This window comes from Phacochoerus africanus, chromosome 11 (assembly GCF_016906955.1).
Source record: "Phacochoerus africanus isolate WHEZ1 chromosome 11, ROS_Pafr_v1, whole genome shotgun sequence".
Lineage (NCBI taxonomy): Eukaryota > Metazoa > Chordata > Mammalia > Artiodactyla > Suidae > Phacochoerus > Phacochoerus africanus.
In genome coordinates this window covers 80,034,234-80,047,822 of record NC_062554.1, presented here as the reverse complement: position 1 = coordinate 80,047,822, position 13,589 = coordinate 80,034,234, and the positions used below count along the sequence as shown (strand labels likewise).

Sequence of the window (13,589 nt, the reverse complement as noted above, 5' to 3'; positions counted from 1 at the left end):
TTTACACCTATTTATCTGAAAAAATTAAATGGCTGAAATATTAAGCAACTTTTCTTGCTGAAGGTGCTCTAGCTCTCACTAATCATCAATAATCTTAATTGATAAGTAAGTCTATATCAACACTAAGTTATTAAGATTTGATCCAATCGACTTCTTTAAAATTTTGCCAAGTTATTAAAGAAGCTGTTGCCATCAAGATTCCTATCATCAAAACATGTAATAATTAAATTAATTAATTATTTAATTAAATTATTTAATTAAATTAATTAAATAACAAATAAAGGTGCTATATGATATCTAAATGTGGTTCAAATTTTTTTTAGGGCTCCAATTTTTTTTTAAAGTGTTCAGCTTGCTGTTAACTTTAAAAATTTCAACTTAATAATATCAAGGTTTTCGGCAATGGAAAATAAAGAATTTTGCAGCTAGTAGAATACTTTCCTACTAGTAGTAATAATCAACTTGTAGTCTTTGTTGCTCACCTCAATCTTCTGTCCTTCCTTTTCCATTTCACAGTCATCATGTTATCTGCTAGGTCAATTTAATGTACCTTTCATATGGACAATGTGCCTTCTAATTTATATTACATTATTTGACGGGTCAGTTTTCTATCAGCACAATTCTTTGAGGTTATAGACCACGTTTTCATTTTAGTATTCCCTTCAGCATCTATTGCTTAGTGCCTTCTATCATCAGTTGCTCAAAACATGTATGTTGGAAAAAAATTAACCTGATCATGGCTCAAGAGTTGGACAAGGAAATTATAAAGACTAGTATGGAAATACCTGGATTCCCAAGTAGCCAACTTTTACTGCCTAATGTAGAGAACTATTCAACTAAGGAATAAACATGACCAAAGCACTCACATAAAAGATAATTACCTACAATTTTGACAATTGTGAAGAAGATAAAACATCAATTCATGTTTCTATGCATTAAAAACAAAAGTTCATCTTAAAATACTGTCTTCTGGAGTTCCCGTCGTGGTGCAGTGGTTAACGAATCCGACTAGGAACCATGAGGTTGCGGGTTCGGTCCCTGGCCTTGCTCAGTGGGTTAACAATCCGGCATTGCCGTGAGTTATGGTGTAGGTTGCAGACACGGCTTGGATTCCGCATTGCTGTGGCTCTGGTGAAGGCCGGTGGCTACAGCTCCGATTAGACCCCTAGCCTGGGAACCTCCATATGCCACGGGAGCGGCACAAAAAATGACAAAAAGACAAAAAAAAAAAATACTGTCTTCTCTTTACTGGATTCTGAAGGTTTCCCAAAGATGACAAAATAAAGATTAAACCACTGAGGCTGAGAACTGTGTTGCATGCATTAGAAGTGCTGTGAGATGAAATAACAACAGAATTACTGGGATCTCTAAAGGTGTGAAAAACAATTCTTAAAACTAGAAATATTACAAAATCATAAAATGTATGGTGTGATACTAGACAGTGAATGCATCAAACATCAGTAAAACAGCAACCTACAAAGTCAATGGGATTACAATTGCTTTGGCTCAATGTCAAAGAAACGAACTAGAAAGGTAGAAAGAAATAGATACTATTTGAAACTAGTAGAAAGAAGGTACTATAGTAAAAGTAAGATTAGAAAGATTAGAACCACATAACATTTTTTTTGACTGGACCTAAGGTACACAGTTCCTAGGCCAGGAATCAAACCCTCAATAGAGCAGCAATAGTGACATCACCAGATCCTTAACTCACTGCATCGCAAAGGAATTCCCATGATCCATATAACATTTTAAGAAGTTGGAGAAAAAAAATTTTTTAATCTAATATAGGAATTGAAGGAAAACACTATTATAAGAAATATGGTCATTTTACATTTAAAGGTGTGCTAGGCATATGAAACTATGTACCTATTAAAAGGCCTTCATGAAGGAAAAGAAAAATAATCCTCCCAGTGCAGAAGAAGCTGATCCCAGTCTCCGAAACCAAACATTTTTATTCTTACAATAAATGAAAACTATACTTTAAAATTACCCCCAATTTTTATTATTGGCTATCAATGCAGAAGTTAAAACTACTAGAAAAACTGCTAGTTTTCCCCAGAATGTATAATTAGACATATGACAATTATTATTTTATAAGGTGGCATCATACCATTAATGTTGAATACATGGATCCAAAGCATAGGTTCAACAACTAAAAAAATTAATTATATCAAAGCCAACTTTTGAAATATACACTGGCAATGGATGGTGTAAACTGGAGGATTCCTGAAGGAAAGAACTGCTTAATGTAATCAAAATAAAAGAGGCTCTCTTTACCAAAGTCTCTAATGAGAAAAGCCCTATACTCATTTGTGCAACTTCTATAAATAAAAGAATAAAGAGAGTCACTGGGTTAATAAGGCTGACGTAGCATCTATCACAAGGACCTTTATTTTTTAAGATTCTCTGCTTCACTCATGTTATTTCCTTTTAATTAACTAAAAAAAAGAAAGGAAAAAAAAAAAGAAATATGAGGCATAGGAAAACCCTGTCACTCACCCATAAATCAATGGCAAACATTGTGAGGGTTCAGCTAGATACTGAGCAAGCTAGGGAAGGAGTTATCTTCTCTCTCTTTTAAATACTGCTAAGCTTGTGAAAGCCCAGGTTCATCCTCTTTGGCTTTCACTGAGGTTATCCTTTTGGTATTTTATAACTCTTCAGATCATTGTCTGTATCTACACTGTCAGTGACTTATGCAACTATTTTATTAAGAACTTTGTGCTTTCCTTGCATAAGGCTCAGAGCTGGAAAAATATGGATAAAAAAGAGGGTATCACAGGCCTCAAAGAAGAAAGGGAAGTGGGGGCGGGGAAAGGAGTCTGGAAATATTATTTTTAAGGGCACCCAACACGTGCCAAGTAAGCATTACATTAGTCATTTTTTAAACTTCATTGTCAGTCTATGCTAGACTATCTGGTCAATCTGGCACTTTCCTCCCTCACCACCATCATCCCGCCTCACCTGCTTGTTCTGTCTAAGCTGAAAACCACATTTCCCATCATTCCCTCCCCTGTATAGTTCCATGTTAGCAACCTCAGATTTGAAACAGCTAAGTAAGGTGAAGACCATTTTTTTCTCAGGAGTCATGGGAGTCAGAGGCTTGGCTCTTTCAGAAGCTGCAGCCTTACAGGTCTTTCCATCAGACTTCCCCACAAACTTTCATATTCCCACCCACTCAACAGTGCTGTTCAGCTTGAAATTGTCGCTGTTAAGTGCTCTGACCTAATGTCAGCTCCTACCACCTGCTCAGTGCTTCACGATAGACATTTCATCAACAATTTCTATGATGTTCAGCAGAGTTCTTCAGATGTATGAGGATAGCTTTCTTGATATCCATGTCCTCAGCTACATCAACAGTGGTCTAAAGCCATAATTCCTCCATAGAGTGACATCCATTTCCCTGACCAAACCCTTAGTCCCTAAGCTGCTGGCAGCAAGAAGATCCTGTAATTCTAGCCAAAGAAATGCCAGGAATGATGACTAGAAATCTTGTCTGAAAGGCAGCTTAATAAAGTGGTAATAATATGGGCTCAAGAGGTAGTGAAATGTGATTCCTGGCTCTACCACTTCAAAGCCTTATGGCCTTAAATAGGTTACTTAAGCTGTTTCAGTTTCTTATTTGTAAATAGCAATGATACCAGCAACTACTTCATGGGGTAGCTATGACAGCTGAGAAAGTATAAAACACATAGTAACTGACAAAGTTAAATAAAAAATATGCTTTTCATCCCTTTTTCTTCTTTACTCATAGTCTTCCTAGTTATACCTAGTAAGAAGAGAATAATGTCTACTGAGATGCTGAAATGCTGAAGATGGGCTATTTACAAGCCAATCTAAGAAGATGATACAAAGCCTTATTTGTGGAAAAGAAAACAGTATGTGAAGAATTTTCTAAAATTAGATCATTTCTTTTTCATTTTGATACTTGAATATTTCCATGTTTCTTGAACTGTCCTTATACTACTTCTCCATATGACTCACTGATCACATTGATCATTTTTTTCTTATTTTTTTTGGAAAGATACACCAATAGAAATTTTAGATCATCAAAGTTCAAAACATGCACCCTTTTAATAAAGGTAGATTCAAAGCATGTAAGTTGGGTTGGGGAAAGGGGATGTTGGGAGAAAAGTCAAAGGAGACTTTAATTATATTGTTTAGCTTCTTTCGACAAAAAGTATTCACCTATTACTTTTATGCTTAAAACTTAAATTTTATTTTATTTTTTAAAATAATTTTAATATTCAGAATGATAGATTTTCAAAAATTGATGGTAATCTAACAAATATAACAATAAAATTAATAAGTCAGAGAGAATCTCCACATTTGTATATGAAGGGTGTTTTCTGAAAGTACAGTGTTTTCATTCTTATACTTAGAAATACCTCTTGTAACCGATTTTTCTTAAAATACAAAATCTTTACTGCTATAGTTTCTTTCAAGTAAATTTCTGGTTAATTTTTTTCTCTCATCTTTGGGTAGAAAATAGTATAGGAGAAAAAAGTAATATTGAGAATGCTCACTTTGAAAAGTATCTATATCTTATTAACTCTACTGTCTCAAATATACTGTATTCCTTCAGATTTCTATAAATCCTTATTAAGGAAATCAGAGTAGGATGAAAAAAGAAATGATTTTCCTCAGTATCCAAATAATAAAAATAAAGTGAGGTCTGACAGAGTGTTCTATTCCCCGTTGCACTCTTTGGCCACGATAAATAGAAACTGTCTGTCAGCAAGAAAAAGTGGATGCCATTTTTCTAACAGCGGCCCTGTCTGGCACAAAACAGGCACGTGAGCACAAAGACGGAGGAGTCTACAGGCCTAGCTCTCTTAATAATGATCAAACCAAGTGAACAAAACAAAAAGATATCTGTTGCATAATCAAAAAAGCTGAGAGGCAGTAAGCCAAATGTTTTAGGTAGATCTGGAGTGACTACGAAAGAAAAACAAAAAAGAAAATCATCACGTACTTCTCCATATTTTCTCTCAATATAGACTATATACTCTTTTTTTCCCACAGCAAGTTTCATAGCACTCAATTTGGTAGGAAAAAAAGCAAACCAAAATAGAGAACAGCAAGATAAACATATACTGGTGGCTCATACACATATATCCTGACCATGTAATTACTGATTTGCTAATTCTAATGTTTTTCCTTTTTGGGTTTTTTTTTTAAATATCAACTTCCTCAAGGTAAAGCAACCTCGAAAATTTTATTAACTTATACACTATTGCAATGAGTGACAAGAGTGAATGACAATATTCTTGCACAAGCTTGAAAAGGAAAACTTCACACTCAATTGAAAGTACAAAGAAAAGGAATGTTGAATGTAATATTTAATGTGAGTGAACTCAGTTATGTTAGTGAATGGGTATGTGCCTGGCTTCCTATAGATAACACTATACTACAGAAAAGACACATGAACATTCTGGTAGCAGATCAGAGTATCACATTCGCAACTATGCTATCTAATAAGCAAATGTTTTTACAACTACTTCAACTGTATTTCAACGAAATGCTCTTCTACAGACCTCAGGTAAGTTCTTAATTCCAGCATCTCAGTTCAATTACTATGCATCTTACTATTTGTAAGATCACAGGTAAGTTACTCAAGCTTCCTATGCCTCAGTTTTATTTTGAGTTACAGAGGAGCCATAACAGTTAAAGACTAACCTTTTTTTTTGGCTGCAACTGTGGCATGTGGAAGTTTCTGCACCAGGGATCAAACCCGTGCCACAGCAGTGACCCAGGTCATTCCAATGACAACACTAGATCCTTAACCCACTACATCATAAGAGAATTCCCATTTTAACAGTTTTATTGAGTGATATATTATTTTGAAAGGAGAAATTGAAGCTTAAATTCTGTCATGAATCCCCTATGTCACTAAGGTTAAATTTTCTTCAAAATTTTCATAGACTAATGTGATAATTATGAAATGAATTATATTTTAATCAGTAATGACAGAAAATAAAAACTAACAAAAACAAAAATATTATTAGAAAGAATTTAAAGATGTAACGTTGCAAAATGTAATTTATGTACTAAAATAAATGGTTTAAGTAGATGATGCCAGGAACAACAATTTAAAAATTAAACAAAGGTGCCACCGGTGTGGCCCTAAAAAGAAAAAAAATAAAAAATTAAAATTACAATTAGACATAGGGAGAGAGAAATCAGTTATTTATTGTGAAAGGTAGTTGGTTAGTCAAACTAGCAGAAAGTAATATACCTGAATTCCCATAATTAACAATGTGCTAAGAAACTGGAATCCCTCCATTTTAATTATACCATCTCATAGTTTAAAATATTAATACAACTCTGAAACAGAAATGACAGATAAAAAAATTAAGATAACAAGAGGAATTCAGTCAAGATCAAAGTCAAGAAATAGATCATCTTCTTCCACATATCTTTCTTAAATGCCTCAATCTGTTACCTGACCAACTGAACATGCTCATCATAGGTTTTCTGAATTGTTGTATGGATTGATGGAGGGAAGGCAAAGACGAAGGAAGGAAAAGAGTAAGAATAATAATCATAAATGTTATCTAAAAAGTTATTTTCAACGTTTAATCTACATAAGACCAACATCCAAGCAATCTGCTTAGCTCACCCCTCTAATTCTAATTCACTAGCTACAGGATGAATCCAAAGTTACATTTCAATAAACACCCTGGGATAATCCTGATGCAAAGAATCCATGGCCTCTAAAATACCATGTCTAAAGCTGGTACCACCATACTCTATGTTGCAATAAAAAATGTGTCTTGAGGGAGTTCCCTTGTGGCGAAGTGGGTTAAATATTTGGTGCTGTGGCATGAATTCAATCCCTGGCCCAGGAATTTCCACATGTCATGGGTGCAGCCCACCAAAAAATATTTATTTAAAAAAAGTGCTCTTGTATAAAAATAAGTTAGGAAAAAGGATAAATAAGGAAAAGGAAACATTTTTCTCAACATTAGTATTTCTCAAAGCTTTACTATACATTTGAATTCCCCCCAAAGAAAAAATAACCATACTATATTTCCTAAAATTACTGACCACAGAATCCTTTCTTGGGTTTTACCAAGATCTACAAGAAGACTAAAACTTTTACACAAGAAAACTAGAAACAAAGAGTAAGAGGAAAGGAATTGAACTAAATTAGAAAATGTAAAAGCTTCCTTATAATTCCAGGCTGGAAAAGCAGACAGTAAATTAGGGAAAAAAAGAAAAATAGGGTCCTTTTTTCTCTTAAGTAATACCAAACTATGGGCACATAAATATCACTATAAAATGTACAAAATGTTTCTCTATAGGATAATTCCAAAATTAAAGATGATAATAAATGGTCCTAAGGATTTCTTTAAACAATAAAGTAACTAGAAAAAAATGTTTCATAAGAGGAAAATCCTTGTAGACAGAGACATAAGAAGTAATAACAGCTTTTCTTTAAGATCTTAAGAATAACTGCAGATAATAGCATCAAACAGTTACATAAAATATTTTACAAACAGAAATAATCAGACTTATCTAAAGGAGGAAAACTCTCTTCAGTTCAATTTGAGTTTTTCTGACCACACATCAACATGTACAAGTGTCCAGGCCGGGAATCAAGCCCATACCACAGCAGCAACTCACAGCCGCTGCAGTGACAATGCTGGATCCTTAACCCACTGCATCACAATGGAACTCCTCTTCAGTTCATTTGTAAACAAAATATATTTGTGAAGTCAAAAAATGTTTTAAACTAGTGGAAATTATAAATAAAACTATTTCAAGTTGACCAATTTAGAGCATCCAAACCTATTTCAATTACCTAAAAGATGGTAATTCCCAGATTTGCCTTATCAATTTCAAGTGGGTCCATAACACAAAGCTGAATGAAATAATCTAGGTGATTTCTTTTAAATAAAATTCTTTAAGTGATTATAATATAGAGAGTTACTCCAGATTTTAAAAACTTTTGAGAAAACTGTTACTTTAAGGAAAAGACTCTCTAAAACAAAATAGGTAATAGAACAAATGATGACAACTAGCCCCCAAAATATATTTACATCTCCTTCAGGGGGAGGCAGATTTTTAAAAATGTGCCTGCATTGGCTCAAGGAAAGAAAGTGAAAAATGTCTCCCCTAAGAATTCATAACTGTAAGCCAACCCTCACGGGTCTGGAACAAAAATCAACATTACTAATGAATGGAAGAGACACCCACAGGCCAAACTTATATTTAAAATGGTCTTAGGTTGGTAGAGCTCCCAGGCATATGGTAATAACAAACATGAATGCTTTCGGGAAGTAATTTTTTAAACTCTGACCTCACAGAATTTTCAATGAGAAATAGGCTAACAACCTGACAGAAAATCTTAATAACACTTGCATTTATGGTTCCTAAAATAGGAAATACAACTGACCAAAAATATATAAATAGATGCTCTAAGTCATCTAAGTATTGAGGGAAATGCAAAATAAAGTGAAAATATTTTACACGTATCACACTGGAAAGCATTAAAACATTTGACAAACAAGTTTGGAAACAAAAGTAACATTATCCTTTGTTGGTATGAGTGTAAACAGGTTTGGAAAACACTGGAATTACTTAGCAAAAATAAAGATGCAGATACTCTGTAACTAAGCAAATCCATGCCCTGCTATATACCCTAATTCCTTGTTAGCATGCTACAAGAGATATTTAGAAAAATATTTACAACAGGGCTGTTTATAAAGGAAAAAAGGTGCAAACAGCAAAACTGCCAAACTATGGAAGATAAATAATTACCTTTTCTTTCAATAAAAACTACCCATTAGTGAAAATAAATCAACTACAACTACATAGATCAGGTATATTAATCAAATCAATATAATGTTGGTCAAAATATCTAATAATGTGGAAAAAGTTTGACTCCATTTATACAAAACTCAAAATCTGCACAATATGTATTATTTATGAAAACATATACACACACAAAAAAAAACAGAGAATGAGAAATATAAAGTTAAGGAGGTGACCTCTAGGCTAGATGGATGGGGAGGTGAGTGTGGAGGGATTTAAAGGGGACATCAAAGGATTTGGTATTGTTCTCCTTTTGAAGTAGGTTTGTGAATACAATGGGTCTTCACTATTACTATGCTTTATATTGATTATATAAACTATAAATTCTCATGTATGATTAGTATTTGCATAATATAAAACAATAAACTCTTATGAATAACCAATAGTGACATAACATTTTTTTAATATACATGTTTCTTTAATTGGCTATTAAGCATATGTTTCTCTTTGTCTCTTAAATTTTGGCCTCAGAACTGTATGATAATTATGATAACCAGAGAATCAATTACCGTGTTTCTTATCGGAATCTTCTTGGGTTCTGGAGGCATATCCTGTGGAACAAATTTCACAGGTTCCTTAATTTGCCTCCTTGATCGTTTTGTCCCATCTGGTAAGGTTTCCATGGCCATGTCTGCTTCCATGTCACTGCTCCCTGCCTGGTCACATTCTGAACACTGCCTACATAAAGAAAAAGAACATGAGTTAACACATTTATTTTTACCTGCTGGCATTAGCTATGGTTTCTGTAAATATAAAAATTCAGGTATATGTTTAGAACATATAAAAAAACCACACAGGTCCATGTGACCACAGGGTATACAATGACTATATACACAGAGAAGCACATACACGACAATAAATATAACATGTAAAGCAATTCCGTGTATCCCTATAAGTATCATAAAAACACAAGCAATAATTCCACATGTTTAAGTGAACCAACATAAGAGACACAGTACTGATTAAAAAAATAGTTTCCTTTTAAAGATCATTTTTTCCTTAAGTGACATACACTGTGGCACCAAAAAAAACGAAGTCATGCACTGACCCTGACTCTACTCCTTGTCATAACTATAATATCTCTTAATCTCAGTTAACAGCAAGCTGTACTGAATAGACTAAGAAAACTCAGTAGAAAAAGACTGTAAGAAGTGTTGGGAAAAAAAAACAGGTCATTTTGGTTGGTGACTCATACTACATGTAAAAGAAAAAAGTGTAAATTTATCTATAGAAGTAATCTGTCATAGTAGCATTTTTTAAAATATGGGGGAAAGATGGCAGAATAGAAAGCAATGGGAATCTGAATCGCCATCTAGAAAACAACTGCACTAGCAGAATCTGTTTCTTACCTACACTGGAACTCTGGATTCTGCTGAAGGCTTGAAACTCCAGGGAAAGACTTGCACAGGTAAATTATACAACTAATTTTCATCAATTTCAGGTCTTAGTACTGCAGTAGCTACCTATGCCACATCCTTTGTATACTTTAAAACCTCAGACAGGAGTTCCTGACGTGGCTTAGTAGTTAATGAATCCAACTAGGAACCATGAGGTTGCGGGTTCGATCCCTGGCCTCGCTCAGTGGGTTAAGGATCCAGCATTGCCGTGAGCTACGGTGTAGGTCACAGACGAGGCTCAGATCTGGCGTTGCTGTGGCTGAGGTGCAGGGCAGACGCTGCAGCTCTGATCTGATCCCTAGCCTAGGAACTTCGATATGATGTGGGTGTGACCCTGAAAAGAAAAAAAAAAAAAAAACCTATAAATGAGTAAGCTTAGTTGAGAAGATATGTCAAAAGCCAAAACAGGCTGAAAGCTAGGCCCCTTGCTGTGTGCCAAGTTGTGAATTCGAAGGAAAAATTCCTGAAGGAAATTTAAAAGTGCTACCTCAGTGAACACACAAGTGATAAGAAAATAAAACGGTCTTATGGAGAAAGTTTTAGTGGTCTGGAACAGAACACCAAACCAGCTACAGCTACATCATTTCCTTAAGCTAAAGCTGAATTCCAGAACAAGGCCTTAACTCTTCCAGTCTGTGAAGGCTGAGAGAGGTAAGGAAGCTGGAGAAGTCTGAAACTAGAAGAGACTGGTTTATGAAATTTAAGGAAAGAAGCTACCTCTATAACATAAAAAACTGCAAGCTAATGAAGAAGCTACAGTAAGTTATCCAGAAGATCTAGCTAAGGTAATTAATCTAAACAAAAGATTCTCAATACAGAAAAAAAACACTACTTTGGAAAAAGATGTCACCTAGGGCTTCCATAGTTAAAGAGGAGAAATTAATGCCTGATTTCAAAGCTTCAAAGGAAAGGCTGACTCTCTTTTTATCTGCTAATGCAGCTGTTGATTTTAAGTTGAGGCCAATGCTCATTTAACATTCTGAAAATCCTAGGGTCCTTATGCTAAATCTATTATTCTACCTGGTTATCAAAGAGCTCTGAAGGAGATGTACAATGGGATTACTACTGTATTCATGCCTGCTAATACAACATCCATTCTGTAGCCCATGGATCAAGGAATAACTCAGCTTTCAAGTCATTAAGAAATATATTTCATAAAGTTATAAGTTGCCATGGAAAGTAATTCTTCTGGGGGAGAAGAAACCCTCTGGGAAGCATTCACCATTCTAGATGCCATTAAAACCATTTGTGATTCATGGAAAGATGTCAAAATACTAACAGGAGTTTGGAGGAAGTTGATTCCAAAGCTCACAAATGACTCTGAGGGGCTCAAGACTTCAATGGAAGAAGTAACTGCAGATGTGGTGGAAACAGAAAGAGAACTAGAATTAAAAGTGGAGCCTGAAGATGTGACTGAATTGCTGTAATCTCATAAAACTTTAATGGATAAGGAGTTGCTTCTTGAGACAGCCTATTCCTGGTGAAGACGCTATAAAGACTGTTGAAATGACAACAAAGGATTTAGAATATTATATAAACTTAGTTGATAAAGCAGTGCGGGGTTTGAGAGGACTGACTCAGATTTTCAAAGAAGTTCTACTGTAGGTAAAATGCTATTAGATGGCATTGCCTGTTGTAGAAAAATCATTTGTGAAAGGAAGAGTCAATCAATGCAGCTAACTTAATTGCTGTCTGTCTTAAGAAATTACCACAGCCACCCCAACCTTTAGCGACATCCCCATCCTGATCAGCCAACAGCCATCAACATGAGGCAAGATTTATCATGGCAAAAAGATTAATACTTGCTGAAGGAGAAAAACAAAAACAAAAAAAAATCTTGCTGAAGGCTCAGATAATGGATAGCATTTTTTTTTTTTTTTTGGCAATAAAGTACCTTTTTAATCAAGATATGTACATTGTTTTTTAAGACAATGCTCTTGCACACCACACTTCGTAGACTACAGTTAGGTGTAAACTAACTTTTAAAAGCCCTGGGAAACCAAAAAATTCGTGTGACTTGCTTTATGGTGATATTGACTCTATTGTAGTCGTGGATGATGGAACTGAACCCTTAACACCACCAAGGTATGCCAGTACACTAAATTGCTCCCTCCTGTTTTGTCCCATATGCAAAGATTAAAAGTTGGTATGAGAAGTAAACACTTACTGAATAACCTAATTGAAATGGTGAGTATATTTTGAAATAACTGTCAGTTCTAAATTGTGAAAAGCCCACAAATGTTAGATGTTTTCCATAAAAAAACAATAAACAAGACTACCATCAAAACAGAATCGCCTACAGAAAGATAGCAAATACATCACAGAAAAGGATCAGTTCCTGGCCATTACAGCTTATACTTGTAACACTAAGTGATCATTTCTACCAGCTGGAGCGAAATGGAGTCAGTTTCTTAGTTCCAGTTCGCTTTTAACATACATGAATTTCTGGGATTTAGAAACAAGTACCTTTTTAGGATGAAAGACTTTGTTATTGTTTTTTAAGTGAATCAGTTCCCCTTTTGTTTCTCATTGTGTAACTAGAATCCTTATCAGATCATTCTCTAACTTCTCATGCTGATTCTCATCCCCACCAAAATACATTTAGGTGTCAAATTTGCTTCAGAGCATTTAGATCATAGAAACGTTATACCCTGAAAAACAAAACACTGAACAACTCTGACAAATCTAAACAAAATGTAACCACCAATGCAAAAATTTATCTTTTCCTATTTCAAGACAACTGCTGCATGATACTTGTAATACATAAAACCAACACAGATGGAAACATCTGCAATTTTTTCAACCATCTATTAAACACTATAGTCCTCACCTTATAAATATCCTTTAAGATATGAAAAAGCATCTTTACTACATTAACTGGTACACGAAATCCTAAGAAATAGTAACCCAGGATAATGCTGTGGCCTGTCCAATTCAATGGAATTAAGTATATTTGGGGAAAAGGCATAATTATCTTTTATAATGCAAACTACATATCTGCCTTCTTTTAATAAGCCACTAAATTGCTATTATCTATCAATTTAAATAAATTCACCTTAATTCTGTATATATTTACTTAATATATTCTATTAGAGAATTCTAAAAATTTGTAATTCTCATCCACAGTACTAACAATAACCTTAAGTAATGAAGACATTCAATTAAGTAAAAATGGATTTTTAAAGTACAGATAATGAAAATTCATGTCAGGAATTTATGTAAAAGTACTACCTTCATACTGAAATATCAAGAGATTTTTCTCAATTTGCTATACCGCCATCTCCAGCACCATACACTACAATTCATGTTCAGAATAATTACTGAAGGTTTTAAAAAACCTTAATTACTAAAGAAAAATAATTTTATTGT

General features: G+C 34.3%; 1 protein-coding gene across 4 annotated transcripts in view; it reads right to left on the bottom strand.

Annotated features, from left to right (window-relative positions):
• PHF14 (PHD finger protein 14) overlaps positions 1-13,589 on the bottom strand; it is a 131,243-nt gene that overhangs the window by 59,576 nt on the left and 58,078 nt on the right. For all 4 annotated transcript variants that reach the window (XR_007130697.1, XM_047752232.1, XM_047752233.1 and 1 more), the window contains exon 14: positions 9,333-9,501. Coding sequence is in view for 3 of the 4 variants with exons in the window: in XM_047752232.1 (XP_047608188.1) it covers positions 9,333-9,501 (169 nt within the window). In the remaining variant the exon portion in view is untranslated. The remainder of the gene's footprint in view (positions 1-9,332; positions 9,502-13,589) is intronic.